Raw genomic sequence first — 18,982 nt, forward strand, 5'->3', positions numbered from 1 at the left:
AAACATTGCTGGGTCATAATATGATGGTGACTCTGATTTCCTGTGGATCTGTGAAGTTCAGTATTATACTTATTTTCTCCAGTACCCCAGGAATTTCTTTATAGCTGTATGGGGTAAATATTGTCCTAAGATTTGATAAAGCAAAAAAATCTTTTTTAAAGGGCGAAGTCAATTTCCAAAGTGTGCATCTATGTGCATCTGATATTGTGGAAGAAAGTCCCTAGGACTTGGAGTCAGAGGACCAGGATTTGAGTGTTAACACTGCCATTTACTAGTTACTTTACCTTGAGTAAATTACTGACCCTCTCTGAGTAGGCCTCAGGTTTCTCGTTGTTCCTGTCCCTATTACTTCATCAAGTTAATGTCAGATAGAAAGCACTAAAAATTGCAAGGTACTCTGATAAATGGCTGCTTTCTTTCCCTTGTAATTCCTCCAAAATTGTAAGTTTATATATGTCAACTTTCTGTGTCAAGATCTTTAGGTGAAGAACAGTTTTCTGTGGGATCTGTCAACTTCATGAAACAGACCAACATCCAGAAAAATACTAATACCAGAGATACAAGCAAAAAAACAAAAGACCAGCTCATCATCGTGAGTAAATTCCAAACAAAGCTTCTCCTATCTAGCCCTTTGCAGAAAAAGCTTGCCAAACCCTGTATTAGACAGTTCAGAACTTGGTATTTTCAATGGCATTAAGCAATGTTTTATGTGACAGAATTGGAGTTGTAGGTGGTGACATTGAATATTCTTGAATTTATCTGTGCTTTTCCTGCACTTTATTTTTTGTCAACTCTTGGGTCAAATAATTTTAATATTGTTTAAAATAATTTAATATTCTTAGCTGCTTAAGGAAAAATATTGTATAATTAATATAGAAGTCCTAAAATTTTTGCCCTCCCTGTTTGAAATAAGGCTTTTTCAGGTCTTTAAGGGTTTCATTAAAAAGTTCCGTTGTTCATTTTAGCTGTAATTTCCACAATTTAATCTTATTCTTTCTTAGAACCATGGGTCTAGTAAATAATCTTGTAAAAATAAAAAAATCTTTGGTTTTTACACTGTCCATTCAAATAATTCCCTTTCATCAATTTATTGCATTTTTAGGTCTCTTGTCTCTTTTTTTTCCCCCCAAAGAGATGGAGTCTCACCATGTTGCCCAGACTGGTCTCTAACTCCTTGGCTCAAGTGATCCACCCACCTCAGCCTCCCAAAGTGCCGGGATTACAGGCGTGAGCCACTGTGCCTGGCCTGATCTCATTTCATTTTGTCTTGGGGGAGGGAAGGAGGATATGGTAACCAGATTTTCATTTAGTTTTTCACTTGTGTCAGCAGAAAAAAAAAATTAGGTGAAATTTGAATGAATGGTTATAGGAACTTAATTTAGAGCTATTTGTGCTATATTTAAATGGGTTTCTTTTTTTACCCCCCAATTATAGGACGCTGGTCAGAAACATTTTGGGGCTACTGTGTGCAAGTCTTGTGGTATGATATATACTGCTTCCAACCCTGAAGATGAAATGCAGCATGTACAGCATCACCACAGGTTTCTGGAAGGAATCAAATATGTGGTGAGCCAAAACATAGTCTTTCAGTTTGTTCTAGAAGTAAAACTAAAAGAGACATTTCTTTTCCACCACCTCTACTACCCAGCCGGAAAAGTTAACTTTTAATGATGATGTTTCAAGCTTACTATCTCAATATAAGATAAATATTTTGTAAACACTGCATTCTGAGCAGAGCTGAACAGTCAAGATATACAAAATTCAGAGACTGCAGAGATACTCTCTTCCCACTATAGTGCTGTCTTTATAGGTAGCCTTAGAAAAAAAATAGCCTTCCCATGACGTCTCCAGGTTTTTTCTGAGAGGAGAGGTCCCACCCGTTTATTAAACACCTTTCAAGTCCAAACACATCCTATCATCGGCCCTATCTTTATGATTGTACCTGCTACTCAGATACATTCCTTTTTCCCTATTTTTATTGCCACAGTTAATGCCTTCACAATATTTTTAGCCTGTTTATTGAAATGGCTTGCTTTCTGGGTTCCCATAATGCTACCAGAAATAACGTTTTAAAACATAAGTCTAGGCTGGGTGCAGTGACTCACTCCTGTAATCCCAGCATTTTGGGAGGCCGAGGTGGGTGGATCACCTGAGGTCAGGAGTTTGAGACCAGCCTGCCCAACATGGCGAAACCCTGTCTCTACTAAAAATACAAAAAATTAGCCAGGCGTGGTGGCGGGTGCCTGTAATCCCAGCTACTCGGGAGGCTGAGGTAGGAGAATCGCCTGAACCCGGGAGGTGGAGGTTGCAGTGAGCCAAGATTGTGCCACTGCACTCTAGCCTGGGTGACAAGAGCAAAACTCCATCTCAAAAAAAAAAAAAAAAAGCCGTAGATGAAACATAAGTCTAGTATGATTCTACATACTTCTGGAAAAAAAAAGTTCCCAACAGAAGTTTGGTGCTCTTTAATCTGGCCTCAACCTTTCCTATATATGTGCATATAAAATACATACAAAAGAGAAAGTGTGTATGTGTGTAGTTTAAATTCTTGCCCTCTATGATCTGATCTCTACATCAGCCAGAAAGTTCTTTCTAAAACATAGGTTCTGACATTGTCTGCTTCAAATTTGACAGCTTTCTGTTGCACTAGGAATAAAACCCAGACTCCTTACATTGGCTGACAGATCTCTTCATATTTGGCCCCTGCCCACCTTGTCACATGACACATTCCCTCTCCAGCTCTAAGCTCCTGCCGCTGGAATAAGCCACATTCTCTGATGAAGCCAGACTATACCATACTGGATTTCTTTCTTTAATTTGTGGAAACATACTGGGCATGTTATCCTTTATATATTTTGAATATCATTCCTAGGTTACAAATACGTTCTCCCTGTCCCTTTTCTTAAGGTTTGAATTTATATTTTTGATATAGTAATACTTTCACATGATTCAAATTTCACAAAATGCTAAAGTATATCCAGTGAAAAGTGTTTCTCCATACCCCTTCCAGAAACCTCGTTCCCCTATCTATAGGCATCCAGCATTAACAGATTCATCTATATATCTTTCAGAGATATTTTCTGCATATACAAGCAAATACCATTACTTGGATTTTTTTAACCTTTTTGTGGTGTATATTGCTACAAAGAAAACAAAATTTTTATTTAGCTAATTTGTGACCTTTGGTTTCTTAAGTCAGGAACATCATCTCAGTCCCAAAATTAGTAAGTTTTTCCTATATTTAAAAAAATTTATAGCTATAAATTTTATATTTAGACATTTAATCCACTGGAATTTTTTCAAGACATAGTGTTAGAGATGGATCCTTATATTTTTCCTAAAGGACTGCAAAGTGTGCCAACATTACTGTTTGACTAGTTTATCTTCCACACTGATTAGCAATGCCACGTTTAATGCATACCAAATTCCCACATATAAATGGGTTTGTTATTGGACACTTCTGCACCATCCATTTGTTCCTGTGCTAGTGCCATACTTTTATAAATGTAGCTTCATACTGTATAGTTAGGTAAGTTCTCTTTCATCCTTCTCTGTAAAACATGTCTTGACTTTTTCTGCATATTTACTCTTTCAATTAAAAAAAGAGCCTATCACATTCCCCCCAAATGAAAAACCTATTCGAATTTTTATTCAAACTAGTCAAACTAATGCCATTTTCTCTAGGGAAAAAAAATCTTAGTATAACTTAGGAACTTAGTATAGCACATACTATTATATAAACTTAGTATATACTGTAGTATAAACCTAGTGTATACTTAGAAACTTAGTATACCTCTGATTGATTCATATCTTTGATGTCTTTCAGGAACATTTTATAGTTTTGTCATGGATCTTATTAAATTTATTTCTAATATTTCAACCTCATTTTTTCCAATCAGTCAGTTACACCAGATTTTTTTGCCATTCTCTGCACCTTTGCTTATTCAGTTAGTTGCCTTAGCCTGAAGGCAAGTTAACCACCTTCCCCATTATGCTCACTGACATCTTACCAAGGTTTTTAAACCCTTTTCAGTACCATAATACTTCAGTATCATTCAAACACTAGGGCCACATGCCAAAGCACTATGCTGGGGGTTGAGATTAAAATAGTTGTAAGACTGCGCCCATCTGTGGTCTTGTCAAGCATAAGGGACAAACGTATAAGGACTTTTACTTAGCCTTTTCTTGGAATTTGGCTTATTCTTCTACCCCTCCCCTACCTGCCCACTGGTCTTGAACTCCTGACCTCAAGTGATCCACCCACCCGGGCCTCCCAAAATGCTAGGATTACAGGTGTGAGCCACCGCACCTTTACCTCTTTACCTTGTTTTATAGTCATATACATGTCTTCAGATAGGATATCAGCTTGTTGAGGCCAGATACCTGTTTTAGGTATCTTTTATTTCTCTTCCCACATTACTTTTAGTTGGATTTCATCTTCTTCTTTTTATATCTATTATTGTTTAGCCTTTTGTCTTCTCCACATCAAATTATTTAATGTTGGTTTTTTTTCTCTTCACAAATTAAACTGTGACCCTTTTTCCTTTGGCAGGGTTGGAAGAAAGAACGTGTAGTAGCAGAGTTTTGGGATGGGAAAATCGTGTTGGTTCTGCCACATGATCCAAGCTTTGCTATCAAAAAGGTATGGAACATTATCTTTTTATCTCTTGCCTTTCCCCACCCCCAAGAAATCAACCTATGTTGAAGTGCAAACTGCCTTTGCTGACAGATAATTCACTTGGGTACCTGCTTAATGATTACTTTCATAGCAATTTATACAAAACTAAGAATTGTAGGACAAAGGAGTAAAGAAGGCAGATAAGGCTCCACAGCTTATCTTTTATATTCATCTTTCCCTTGTGAAAGATAAACTAAGCTTTCAATGTTGAGAAATTAATGGCCCCCCAGGGTCTATTTCTTATATTGGTGTTGCCTGTGTTTCTGAGGTTGGATGTTTAGCCACCGTGAATAATGAATAAAGCTAAAACAAATCTGTTTTAATGCTTCCTATTACTTATCCCTCCCAGGTGTCTCAATTTCTGCTGAAAGTGATCTTTAAAATAGGTTCTTAAAACCTTGTTTCCACAGTAGCAGCTACATGCATCAATAGTGAAATAATTTTGGAGGTGTATAAATTTTAGAAATAGAAATTAAAGAGGCTAAAGTAACAGTAATCATACATTCTGTGTATATAAATATGTATAGTTTCTATTGTACTTTTTAAAACATTCACCTGTCTTGGTTTTTAAAATCATTAGGTAGAAGATGTCCAAGAACTTGTTGATAATGAATTGGGCTTCCAGCAAGTTGTTCCTAAATGTCCAAACAAAATAAAAACTTTTCTTTTTATATCTGATGAAAAGAGAGTAGTTGGGTGTTTAATTGCAGAACCCATCAAACAGGTATGGTATATTTCTTTTAAATTATTGGCATAATTTGCAGGCAAAATAAAGAAAAGTTGGGAGAAGTCTCAGCATTTAAGATTGCTACCATTAATGACATTCTTCCTACTGAAATATCCTTGATCTAGTGGATAATTGAAGTTATTTATTTCCATTAATATTTGGAATTTTGCTTTATATAAACAGGATAGGTAAGCCAGTCTTTTATGTTCATGTAGTCATTTCCACAGCTGGATTATAAAGTCTAGTGATTTTAAGTAAGCAAATCTATAAACCGAAGTTTTTAAACATGTGGCTTAGTGAAGGTTAATATTTTCGGCAAAATAATCATTACTTATCCCTTAATTAGAATCGAATTTAGGTACTAATTAGCAATGTTCTAGAAGACATATAGTTTCTCCTTGTGTTATTAGAAGTTGGAGAGAAAAGCAGGTTGTTTGTATTTTTGCCAGTATAAGTGATCAGTTTGGCCTTTTCCTTCCCCCTCAGCTTTATTAAGGTATAACTGACAAAAATTGCAAATATTTACAGTGTACATGTGATATTTTGATATAGGTATACATTGTAAAATGACTAAATCAAGCTAGTATAGCTATACCTCACATACTTACCAACTTATTGTGATGAGAACATTAAATCTACTCTCCTTGCAATTTTCTTTTTCTTTCTTTTTTCTTTTTTTTTCTTTTTTTGAGACCAAGTCTCACTCTGTTGCCCAGGCTGGAGTGCAGTGGCATGATCTCGCCTCACCACAACCTCCACCTCCTGGGTTCAGGCAATTCTCCTGCCTCAGCCTCCCAAGTAGCTGGGACTACAGCCGCGTGCCACCATGCCTGGCTAATTTTTGTATTTTTAGTAGAGACGGGGTTTCACTATGTTGTCCAGGCTGATCTTGAACTCCTGACCTCCTGATCCGCCTGCCTCAGCCTCCCAAATTGCTGGGATTACAGGCATGAGCCACCGCACCCGGCCTTTAGCAATTTTCAAGTATACATTAGCTGCAGTCATGCCATACAATAGATCTGCAGAACTTACTCATGCTAACTTAAACTTTGTACCCTTTACCAACGTTTCCCCATTTCTCCCATCTCTCACTCCCCCAGCCTCTGGCAACCACCATTCTACTCTGCTTCTATGAAGTCAACTTCTTTAGATTCAGTATGTAAGTGAGATGTTGCACTATTTTTCTTTTTTGCTTGACTGATTTCACTTAGCATGATGTCCTCCAGGTTCATTCATGTTGTTGCAAATGTCAGGATTTCCTTTTTAAAGGCTGAATAGTATTCCATGTGTATATGTACCACATTTTCTTTATTCATTCATCCATTGATGGACACTTAACGTTGATTACATATCTTGGCTATGAATAATGCAGCCATGAACATGAGAGTACAGATTTCTCTTCAACATACTGATTTCAGTTCCTTTGGATATACACTCAGAAGTGGGATTGCTGCATATGGTAGTTGCATTTTTATAGTAATCATTCTAACAGGCGTGAGGTGATCTTGTTTTAATTTGCATTTCCTTGATGAATTAGTAATGTTGAATGAGCATTTTTTCATATGCCTGTTCCTGATTTGTATGTCTTTTGAAAAATATCTATTCTGGTTCTTTGCCCATTTTTAAATCAGAGTATTTGTTTTCTTGCTATTGGGTTATTTATATATTTTGGATATTATCCCCTATTGTATACGCAAATTTTTTTTCCAATCAATCAGTAGGTTGGTTGGTTTGTGTTTATCCACTCTGTACTATGCAGAAACTTTTCAGTTTGATGTTACATTTATTTCTTCTTTTATTGCCCACACTTTTGGGGTCATAGCCAAAAAATTATTGCCCAGACTGATGTCAAGCTTTTGTCTCATTTTTTTCCTTATAGTTTTACAGTTTCAGGTCCCTCATTTTAAGTCTTTCATCCATTTTGAGTTGATTTTTGTATGTGGTTTGAGATAAGGCTCCAATGTTATTCTTCTGTTTGTGGATATTCATTTTTCCCGACACCATTTATTGAAGAGACTGTGTCCTTGCCCCATCGTTTGTTCTTGGCATGTTTGTCAGACACCAGTTGACTCTAAATGCCTGGATTTATTTTATCTGTTTTGTTCCATTGGCTGCTGTGTTTTTTAATGCCAGTAGGAGTGCAGTGCCCCTCAGCTTTACTCTTTGGTCTAGATTGCTTTGGCCGTTTGGAATCTCTTATGGTTCCACAAGATTTTAGGACTGTTTTTTGTATTTTTGTGGAAATGCCATTAGAATTTTGATAGGGATTGCATTGCATTTGTAGATTGCTTTGGGTAGTATGGACATTTTAACAATATTAATTCTTTCAAGCCATGAACACTGGATATCCTTCCATTTATGTAGATATTCTTCATCTTCTTTCATCAGTGTTTTCTGGTCTTCAGTGTATGGATTTTCACCTCCTTGGTTAAATGTATTCATAAGTGGGGTTTTTTATGCTATTATAAGTGGATTGTCTTCTTGATTTCTTTTTAAGATAGATCATAGTTTGTTTTTCCTGTATAGAAACACTACTGACTTTTATATGTTGATTTTGTATCCTGCACCTTTTCTGCATTTGTTTATTCTAATAGTTTTTTTGGTGGAGGCTTTAGGGTTTTCTGTACATAAGTTCATGTCATTTGCAAACAGATGATTTAACTTCTTCCTTTAAATTTGAACGCCTTTCTTTTTTCTTCCTAATTGCTCTGGCGAGGAATTCCAGAACTATGTAGAATAGAAATGATGAGAGTTAGCATCCTTGTCTTGTTCCTGATTAAGAGGAAAAGCTTTCAACTTTTCATTGCTAAGTATGATGTTAGTTGTGGGCTTGTGATATATGGCCTTTAGTATATTGAGGTACATTCCTTCTGTACCTAATTTGTTGAGAGTTCTTATCATGAAAGGATGTTGGATGCCTTTTCTGTATTGAGATGATCATATAGTTTTGTTCTTCATTCTGTTAATATGGTGTAACACATTGATGTGCATGTATTGAGCCATCCTTGCATCCAGGGATAAAGTCCACTGGATCATGGTGTACTATGCTTTTAATGTGCTAGTTTGCATCTGTTTATCAGGGATATTGGCTGGTAACTTTTCTTGTGGTGTCCTTTTCTGGCTTTGGTATCAGATTAATCTGGCCTTGTAAAATGACTTTGGGGGTATTCTTCTTCAGTTTTTTGGAAGAGTTTGAGGATTAGTATTAGTTCTTTAAATATCTGGTAGAATTTAGCAGTGATGTTGTTACAGATGGGCTTTCCTATGATGCGAGTTTTTTCTTTTTTCTTAAACTGATCGAATCTCCTTTTTATTGGTTAGTTTAGATTTTCTGTTTCTTCATGATTCGGTATAGGTAGGTTGTATGCTTCTAGGAATTTATTTCTTATAGGTTGCCTAATTTGTCGATATATAATTATTCATAGTCTCTTACGATCCTTTGTACTTCTGTGATAATCAGTTGTAATGTCTCCTCTTTCATTTGTGATTTTGTTTAGTTGAGTCTTCTTTTTTCTTAGTCTAGCTAAAGGTTTGTCAATTATCTTTCAAAAAACCAACTCTTCATTTTGCGAATCTTTTCTATTTTTTGAGTCCCTGTTTCATTTATCTCCACTGATCTTTATTTTCTTCCTTCTACTAACTTTGGGTTTTATTCTTCTTTTTCTAATTATTTGAGGTGTAACGTTAGGTTACTTGAGATCTTTCTTCTTTTTTTATGTAGAACTGCTTTTGCTGCATTCCATAGGTTTTGGTATGTTGTGTTTCCATTTTCATTTGTCTCAAGAAATTTGTCAATTTCCCTTTTAATTTCTTTGATCCATTGGTTGTTCAGGAGCATGTGGTTTAATTTTCACATATTTGTCAGTTTTCTACTTTTCCTCCCGTCATTGATCTCTAATTTTATACTGCTATGAATGTTCTGTGTGCACTTGAAAAGAGTGTGCATTCATTCCACTGCTATTGGATGGAATACTAAATGTGTTTCTGTTAGGTCCATTAGGTCTGAAGTGTAAGTTCAGTGTTTACTGGCTGAACTCAGTGGCTCACACCTGTAAGACCAACACTTTGGGAGGCTGAGGCAGGAGGATAGCTTGACACTAAGAGTTCAAGAACAGCCTGGGCAACATAGTGAGACCCTGTCTTTACAAAAATTAGCCAGGCATGGTAGTGCATGCCTATAGTCACAGGTACCTGGGAGGCTGAGGCAGGAAGATTGCTTGAGCCCAGGAGTTCGAGGCTGCAGTGTGCTATGATCGCACCAGTGCACTCCTCTCAGGGCAATAGTGAGACCCTATCTCTTAAGAAAGAAAAAAAAAGTTCAACATTTCCTTATTGATTTTCTGTCTGGACGATGTATCCATTGTTGAAAGTAGGATCTTGAAGTCCCCTACGATTTTGTATTCCTATCTATTTCTCCTTTCAGAATCCTAAATATTTATATATTTAGGTGCTCCAGTGTTAGATGCATATGTATTTACAACTGTTTTATCTTAATGAATTGACCCTTTCATTATATAATTACCTTCTTTGTCTCTTGATGGTTTTTGACTTAAAATCTATTTTGTATGATGTAAATGTAGGTACTTCCTGTTCTCTTTCGGTTTCCATTTGCATGGAGTATGTTTTTCTGACCCTTCACTTTCAGTCTATGTGAGTCTTTTGTAGGCAATATTTAGTTGAGTCTTGTGTTTTTATCCATTTAGCCACTCTGTGTGTCTTGATTGGCAAATGTATTCTATTTACACTTAAAGTAATTATTGATAAATAAGGATTTACTATTGCCATTTTGTTTTGTTTTCTGGTTGTTTTATATATATTCCCTTCTTCCTCTCTTGCTGTCTTCCTTGGGATTTGATGATTTTCTGTAGTGGTATGCTTTGATTTCTTTATCTTTTATGTATCTACTATAGGTTTTTGCTTTATGGTCGTGAGGCTTACATAAAATATCCTATAATATAACCTATAATATAAGCCTATTTTAAGCTGATAACAATTTATATCACCTACAAAAGCTCTGCACTTTTTTTCCCTTCAACATTACTAATTTTACAGTTTACATCTTTTTATGTTGTGTATTTATTTAAGAGGTCTTTTCCTTCTTTGATCTCAAAGAAGTAGACTGATATGTCCTGATAATAGGCAAGATGTAGCCAACTAACTGTTCTCTTCTACTCTCAGGTCAGAAACAATGTTGTGTTGTTCGTAATTAAAAACTAAATACACACCTGTCAGAAGGGTAACAGTAGGTAAAGAATTGAGACAATACCAAATGCTAGTGAGGATATGGGGAAACCAGATCTCTCACACCTTGTCAGTAGGAATGTAAAATATTACAGCCACTCTGGAAAAAGTTTTGAAGTTTCTTTAAAAACTAAACATAGGCCAGGCGCAGTGGCTCACACCTGTAATCCTAGCACTTTGGGAGGCCAAGGCAGGCGGATCACCTGAGGTCAGGTTCGAGATCAGCCTGACCAACATGGCGAAACCCCCCGCCTCTACTAAAAATACAAAAATTAGCTGGGCGTGGTGGTGCATGCCTGTAATCCCAGCTACTTGGGAGGTTGAGGCAGGAGAATCACTTGAACCCAGGAGGTGGAGGTTGCAGTGAGCGAGATAGTGCCACTGCAATCCAGCCTGGGCCACAGAGTGAGACTCCGTCTCTTTAAAAAAAAAACTAAACATGTATTTACCATATGATCCAGCCATTGTTCTCCTGGGCATTTAAGTAAAACAAAGGAAAACTGATGTACACACAAAAACCTGTACAAGAATGTTAATAGCAGCTTTATTAGTAATAGCCAAAACCTGGTAACAACCAAAGTGTCCTGAAATGCTTTAGGTGAATGATAAGCTATGATACAGCCATATGATGGAATATTACTTAGCTATAAAAAGTAACAAAGAATTGATATACTTAACAACTTGGATGAGTCTCAGGGGCATTATGCTGAGTGGAAAAAAGCCAATCTCAAAAGGTCATATGGTATATGATTTCATTTATATAATATATAACATTCTCATAGCCATGGGGAATAAATTGGTGGTTGTCAGGGACTGGGGATGGGAGAGGGGGTAGTGTGGATGTGACTATAATGAGGAAGAAGATCTTTGTGGTGACTCAATAGTTCTGCATTTTGATTGTGATGGTAGTTAAATGTATATACAGGTGTGATTAAGTGTCATGAAACTATACACACCATTATACCAATGGTAATTTCATGGTTTTGGTATTATACCAGTTATGGAAGATGTAATCATTGGGGAAAACTCAGGGAAGGATACATGCTCCTCTGTAGTGGCTTTTTTCAACTTCTTATGAATCTATTTCAAAATAAAAATGTTTAAGAAACTTGAAATGCCAACCAGATTTCATAGTTAATAGATATAAATCTTCTTTGGTGTTACTGGTTTCTTTAGGTGGTCATATATGCATTTTAGGATGGAGAGAATGAGAGAGGTTTATATACTTTATTAAAAGGAAGAGTCTAATGTTTACAATTGTATAAGAGGAAAGTCTCATAATGCTATGGGACACACTAGAATGTGTGAATGTCTCAACACCACTAGTTTTTTTAAAGCATTGTGTGACTAAAGGGATAAGAATTTAAGAAATAGAAAATATTTTTTAACATACTTGGAGATATAAGTTAAATTTTTGATACTTATTTAAGGAATTTTTTTTAAAGCAGTGTGAACTCATCTGTGGTGTTAGCTATAGATGCTTCTGTATATCATTGCAGGCATTTCGTGTCCTGTCTGAACCAATTGGTCCGGAATCCCCAAGCTCTACGGAATGTCCTAGGGCTTGGCAATGTTCAGATGTACCAGAACCTGCAGTCTGTGGGATAAGTAGAATCTGGGTTTTCAGACTGAAGAGAAGAAAGCGCATTGCAAGACGACTAGTTGATACCCTCAGGTAAGAAATAAAATGGATCTAGATCCAGAACCTTAGATTCATAGCTTTCCCAGAACCTCTCGGCTTCTGAGCTAAAGGGAAGGATATTGGTAAGATACTTCAGTATAAATACTATCAAAGTCACGCTAAGGAAGGTATTGGTACTAGAAAAACCATACTAGATGTACTCAGTCTAGGGTGCAACATTCCAGGTCTGAAACATACTAGCCCACTGCTTTTCAGACTACCTGTGCTAAAGGACTAGTTTAATTTGTCACAGACCAACACTAATAAAATAAAAATGGATTGCTAGAAAAAAATAGAAAAACAAAACAAAAATACAATCTCAAATTGTTATTAGACTTAATAGATGTGAAATTACGCTTCAATAAATATAATCTATACAAAGTAAAGGTTTGAAAAATTACAGAAGCTGTACATGTTCATTGATAGTGACTAGATAATGAAGACTTGCTATAACTCATAAGCATAACTAAAAAAGTGGATTTGTGAGACAATCCATAGAACGAGAGAAAATAGTTGCAAATCATTTGTCTAAGGGTCTAATACCCATAAAATAATTCTTATAACACAATAAAAAGACAACCTAATTTAAAAATGGACAAAGAATTTCAGTAGACATTTCTCCAAAGATGAATTGCAAATGGTTAATTCAACATAAAAAGATGCTCAACATCTTTATGAGGGAAATCACAAAACAAAACCATAGTGAGATCCCACTTTATACCTAGTAGGATGGCTGTAATCAAACAGACAAGTGTTGGTGAGGATGTAGAGGAAACTGAAACCCTTGTACATTGCTGGTAGGAATGTAAACTGGTGCAGTTGGTGTGGAATACAATCTGATGGTTTCTCAACGTTAAACTGTTATGTGACCTAGCAGTTTCACTCCTAGGTATATACTCAAGAAAACATGTCCACACAAAACCTTGCACATGAAGGTTCATAGCAGGATTATTTATAAAAGCCAAAAAAGTGTAAATAATCCAATCTGTGATTAATGGATAAATGTGATATATCGATACAATAATAACAATGGGATGTTATTCAGCCATAAAGGAAATTCTGGCACACGCTGCAACATGGAGGAACCTTGAAAACATTATGCTAATTGAAATAAGTCAGTTGCAGAAGATTGCACATTGTATGATTACATTTACATAAAATGTCCATAAGAGGCAGGCAAATCCAGAGGCAGAAAGTAGATGTGTAGTTTCCAGGGACTGAGGAAAGATGAATGGAGAGCAACTAATAATGAGTACGGGGTTTGGGATGATAAAAATGTTCTAGAATTAGATAGTGGTGGTGACTGGACAATATTTGTTAATATACACAAAAACCACTCAGTTGTACACTTTTAAAGGGTGAGTCTTACAGTATATGAGTTATATCTCAACCAAAAAAATGAGTCTCCAGTTTTAATTCCCATGTACACACTTTGAACTGACACTATGTATTGATGTTTAAAGTTTCCAATGTCACAAACAAGCCTGTTTTCTAATTTACCTAATCTAGGTTATATGGATGAGTTTCACAACACTTGCTCTCTCAATTTCTACACATACTTCATCGTGTAGATAATAGGTTACAAACCAGTAAGCACACTTTAACCAAACCAAAGACCACACTTTGGAATAGTGTTATTCAAGCCTCTTGCATTCTATGCCACTTTTAAAAAATAAATGCCAACACCATTATGGGGACCGGATCTTGGGCCATAAATCCTAGTCAATCACATATACTTACAAAGGGGATCAGTAGGAAAAATTGGTATCTTAAAGATTTTTGTTTGATTAGTTATGAAATACTTTTCTATGTTTTATATTAGATATATAAATTTGGTATGAGGAATACCAGTATCTAACCTAGCTCTACCATATTATGTATTTAATTATAGTTAATATATTAGAAGCTTATATCTTCTAATTGAATCAAATTCTAAATTTTTATTCCGAAATAATTTCAAACTTACAAAAGAACAAGAGTAGTAAGAAGCCTTTGTCAAGATCTATTAAGTTCAACATTTACCTCATTTGCTTTACCATTCTATGTTTAGATAACCTTCCTGAATTATTTTGTTACATATATTACGCCCCTTTACCCCTTCATGCCTTGGTGTGTTTTTCTTAAAAACAAGAATATTCTCTTATATAACCATGATACAGTTATCAAATTTGGGAAATTTAATATTGATATAATGCTTTTATTTGACAGTCCATATTTCACTTTTGTCTGTTGTCTCAAATGTCCTTCATGGCATTTTTTTTTTTTTTTTTTTTTTTTTTTTTTTTTGCCCAGTATCACATTCAGCATTTAGTTTTCACGTCTCTTTAATCTTCATCTTCCCTAATCTGGAACAATTTCTCAGTCTTTTGACATGAAAGAATTTGAAGAGTGCAAGTCAGTTATTTTATAGAATATCCCTCAATTTTGATTAATTCTTTTTTTTTTTCTTTCACAAACAAGCTGTAGGAGATGTTGAATTCTTTTAACCATTTCCTTATTACTTTTAATCCTAAGGTAAGCAAGATCAAGGAGAGTTGTAGTCAAAATGCAGATTAGTTTTTCCCTTCTTAAAGCTCTCAGTGGATGTTTACATTGAAAAAAAATATATAGGCTGGATGGTTGCTCTTGCCTGTAATCCCTGTACTTTGGGAGGCCGAGGCGGGTGGATTACCTAAGGTTGGAAGTTCAAGACAATCCTGGCCAACATGGAGAAACCCTGTCTCTACTAAAAATAAATAAATAAATACCAAATTAGCCGGGTGTGGTGGTGCATGCCTGTAATCCCAGCTACTTGGGAGGCTGAGGCAGGAGAATCGCTTGAACCGGGGAGGCGGAGGTTGTAGTGAGCAGAGATGGTGCTACTGCACTCCAGCCTGGGTGATAAAGTGAGACTCAAAAAATATATATATATATATATATATATTAAAAATATATATATATTAAAAATATATATATAGTTACTGCTTAAGATTGATTTTTTTTTGGTTCTAATTATCTTTGGCTTTTAATTAGCAATATGATCTTTTTTTTCATTTTTATTTTTTGGTTGAGTTGGAGTCTCACTCTGTTACCCAGGCTGGAGTGCAGTGGCGAGATATCGGCTCACTGCAACCTCTGCCTCCTGGGTTTAAGTGATTCTCCTGCCTCAGCTTCCCAAGTAGCTGGGACTACAGGCATGCACCACCATGCCTGGCTAATTTTTGTATTTTTAGTAGAGACAGGCTTTCACCATGTTAGGATAGTCTCGACCTCGTGATCCGTCCACCTTGGCCTCCCAAAGTGCTGGGATTACAGGCGTGTGCCACTGCGCCTGGCCTAGCAATATGATCTTATATTAGTTGCTCTTTACCATGGATATCCTAGAGTTAGGTGGATGGTTCCCTTTGCCTCTCATCAGAATTTTTTCTGGACCTTAGTTTTCTCATCTGTGAAATGATGTCATTAGACTTCTGTCTCTAAAATATAAGGCATTTTTTCACTTACTAAAAATAAGGTTGATTTAAGTCAAGAGTATTTACTTAAATTGTGCTCATGTTAATTAGAATGTTAAGTTGCTTCCATCATTAAATCATCTTTTCTTCTCTTTTAGGAATTGCTTCATGTTTGGCTGTTTTCTCAGCACTGATGAAATAGCATTTTCTGACCCAACACCAGATGGCAAGTTATTTGCAACCAAGTACTGCAACACTCCTAATTTCCTCGTATATAATTTTAATAGTTAAAGCTGATTTCAGTTATAAAGGAGTTACTATCTGGATAAGTTCAAAGAGCTCCTTATTATAAAATACAAACTATTTAATAAATATCAAAATAAAAAATACCGAGACTCACACTCATATACACACACGCACACACACACACACACACATCACAGTTTTGTTCCTTATGAGTTGAAAAGTCAGGAATAAATTTGTTGAAAATTATCTGGGGATTCAAAGGAAAAATCTTTGGGTGATTCACTGATTAGCACTCTGAATGTTTAATTATGAAACTTTGTAGCTATAACTGGAAAATTACCTGAATCTTATGTAAGAGTATTAAATACAAAGTGATTTTTCTCTAGAAATGTGACCTGGTCTTTTATAAAGCACACTCTTAGACCAGGATTATCTAATGCCACATCAGAAGCAAACAGGCAAATTTAAACTTGGGCAAGTAATTTCTGTGCCCAATTTGTAAAGGGAATTCCTGAATTTATTTATTTTTTTTAATAGAGGCATGGGTCTCACTGTGTTGCCCAGGCTGCTCTGAAACTTTTGGGCTCAAGCGATCCTCCCAAAACGCTGGGATTACAGTCATGAGCCACCGTGCCCAGCTTAATTCCTGACTTCTCTATACAGAGTCTTCACTTGATAGGCACTCGTCTGTAGTAACTCAGTTTGAATATCTTTAGAAAATGTTTAGAATTTATTTGTAACAAGATGGTAAGGAATAAGATTATCCCATATGCATTTCTGTAGAGCAGAATTTTATAGCTTAATGTTTAATCTTTTTGAAAATAAATGTTTACCTGTCATCAGATTTAATTAAAATTATACTTAGTAATTGCACTATTACTTAGTTAATTTTTGTTGTATGGAAATATTGGTAGTACTACTTTGGGAACCTGTTACTGACAATTGATGTCATTAACAAAATGCCTAGTTGGATTAGATGTTTCATTTTCTAATTTTTTGCTTGTTTAAAATGCACCTTACTTGTTCTGAGATACCTGGCAAAAGTCTTTACAAAATGTATGGTAATAGAACCAAGGTTAGTAAATATACATAGGCTGGTGGATCAGAGACCATGAAACTGTGTAAATACACTTAAATGTTCACACATTTTTCTAGTGTAATTCTTGGATACTTTAAAAAGCAAAACATTGTTCAAATTGTTTTGATTCTGAAAAATCATTCAACTGCTAACTGGCAATAAGACTCTAGGCAAGTCGTTTTCCAGATTGTAATTATATGTAGAAACTATTCATCTGCATTCATTTTATTTGCCTGTAAGTTAACATGTTTCCAAAATTTAAAAGCCTGGGTCCCCAAAAGAATGTGGAAGTATTAAAATGTATGTAATTATGCAAACATTTTAATGCTATTTTCTGCACTTATTTCTTTTAAATATTTTATTTAAAAATTTTAATTAACATTTTGTTTGCTTAATGCTTTTGTAATGAATCAATTAAAATTCTTTATTTTATACAACTAAATCTGATTTTAATTATATTTTATTATGAAAATAGTATATGTTAAATAAAATTCAGATAATACAGAAATAGAGATTGCCAAAAGAAGAGGCTTCCCTTAATCCTGCTTTGAGTTTAGTGCTTATTACTTTAGATTAACTAAATACATATGCAGTTATTTTGCATCTTGCCTCACTTTAGTATGTCTTAGATATGTTGTATTTCAAGAACTATTTCTATTTTAAATATTTAGCATGATTTGCTATTGATACTGTTGTCTTGGTTGGGTGTTTTTTGTTTGTTTGTTTTGTTTTTAATTTAAGTAAAACACATACAAGAAGCAAGTGCACTGAGATGGTCGCAAAGCAACGATACCCTAATGGCAATGAGCACACCTACCACCCAGATCTTGGTTGGTTGGTTGGTTTCTTTTTTTCCCCCGCCCTGGGCTGAAGTGCAGTGGTACAAATACGGCTCACTGCAGCCTCGACCTCCCAGGTTCAAGTGATCTTCCCACCTGAGCTCCCTAAGTAGCTGGGACTACAGGTGTGTGTCACCACGTCTGCTTAATTTTTGTATTCTTTTTTTAGTAGAGACAGAGTGTCACCATGGTGCCCAGCCGGTCCTTAAGCTCCTGAGGCCCTTGAGCTCCTGAGCTCAAGTGATCCTCCCACTTCAGCCTCCAAAAGTGCTGGATTATAGGTGTGAGCCACGGCACCCAGCCAGATCTTGATTACTAATACCTTCTTCCACAAAAGGACCTGGGGCTCTTTGGAGAAATGGCTCATTCTAGGGATAGGGCAATGAATGTACAAGATGAGCCTAGATCACCTTGTACATCCCCCCTTATCTGCAATTTCGCTTCCCACAGTTTGTTACCAAAAATATTGCATGGAAATTTCTAGAAGTAAGGAATTCATAAGTTTTAAATTGCCCACCATTCAGAGTAGCCACAGTGGGTGATAAATGCTCAGTTAAGATGGAAAAGGCATTAAATTTGTGGGCAGAAGACATGCACAGAAACATATTCCTATTGAGGGCAATCAGGTTCAGTACTGTCCATGGTTTCAGGCATTCTACTGGAGGTCTTTGTCATAAATTGTGCCAATATATGTGTATGTCTATTTCTGCCTGTGTATTCTTAGTAATCTTATATAGGTTCTATTTATGCTAATACCAGACTGTGTTAATTATAATATTAATGTTTGCTATAGTATTAGTACATGGTCCCACTTTTTTTCTTCAGTCTATTATTGGACTTTGCATTTCCATATACATTTTAGAATCAATTTATTCCACAAAAAGCTACCAACAACAAAAAAGCCTGTTGGAATTTTATTGGAATTGTGTCAGATCTATAGATCAATTTGGGAGGACTGATTTTTAGACTTGCTCAAGTATTGGATACTTTCTTTTTTTTTTTTAGATGGAGTTTTGCTCTTGTTGCCCAGGCTGGAGTGCATTGGCACTATCTTGGCTCAC

The 18,982-nt window shown here is 35.7% G+C and overlaps 1 protein-coding gene across 9 annotated transcripts in view; it reads left to right on the top strand.

The window, feature by feature from the left end:
* ESCO2 (establishment of sister chromatid cohesion N-acetyltransferase 2) overlaps positions 1-18,982 on the top strand; it is a 90,990-nt gene that overhangs the window by 14,730 nt on the left and 57,278 nt on the right. For 7 of the 9 annotated variants that reach the window (XR_010159463.1, XR_010159462.1, XR_010159461.1 and 4 more), the window contains exons 6-11: positions 475-592; positions 1,435-1,566; positions 4,553-4,642; positions 5,259-5,402; positions 12,146-12,321; positions 15,917-15,984. Coding sequence is in view for 5 of the 9 variants with exons in the window: in XM_063816972.1 (XP_063673042.1) it covers positions 475-592; positions 1,435-1,566; positions 4,553-4,642; positions 5,259-5,402; positions 12,146-12,321; positions 15,917-15,984 (728 nt within the window). In the remaining 4 variants the exon portion in view is untranslated. Of the gene's footprint in view, positions 1-474; positions 593-1,434; positions 1,567-4,552; positions 4,643-5,258; positions 5,403-12,145; positions 12,322-15,916; positions 17,525-18,982 lie in introns of those variants that run through there. The other 2 variants (XM_063816970.1, XM_009455085.5) reach the window with 2 other exon arrangements.

This window comes from Pan troglodytes, chromosome 7 (assembly GCF_028858775.2).
Source record: "Pan troglodytes isolate AG18354 chromosome 7, NHGRI_mPanTro3-v2.0_pri, whole genome shotgun sequence".
In the NCBI taxonomy this organism is placed as follows: domain Eukaryota; kingdom Metazoa; phylum Chordata; class Mammalia; order Primates; family Hominidae; genus Pan; species Pan troglodytes.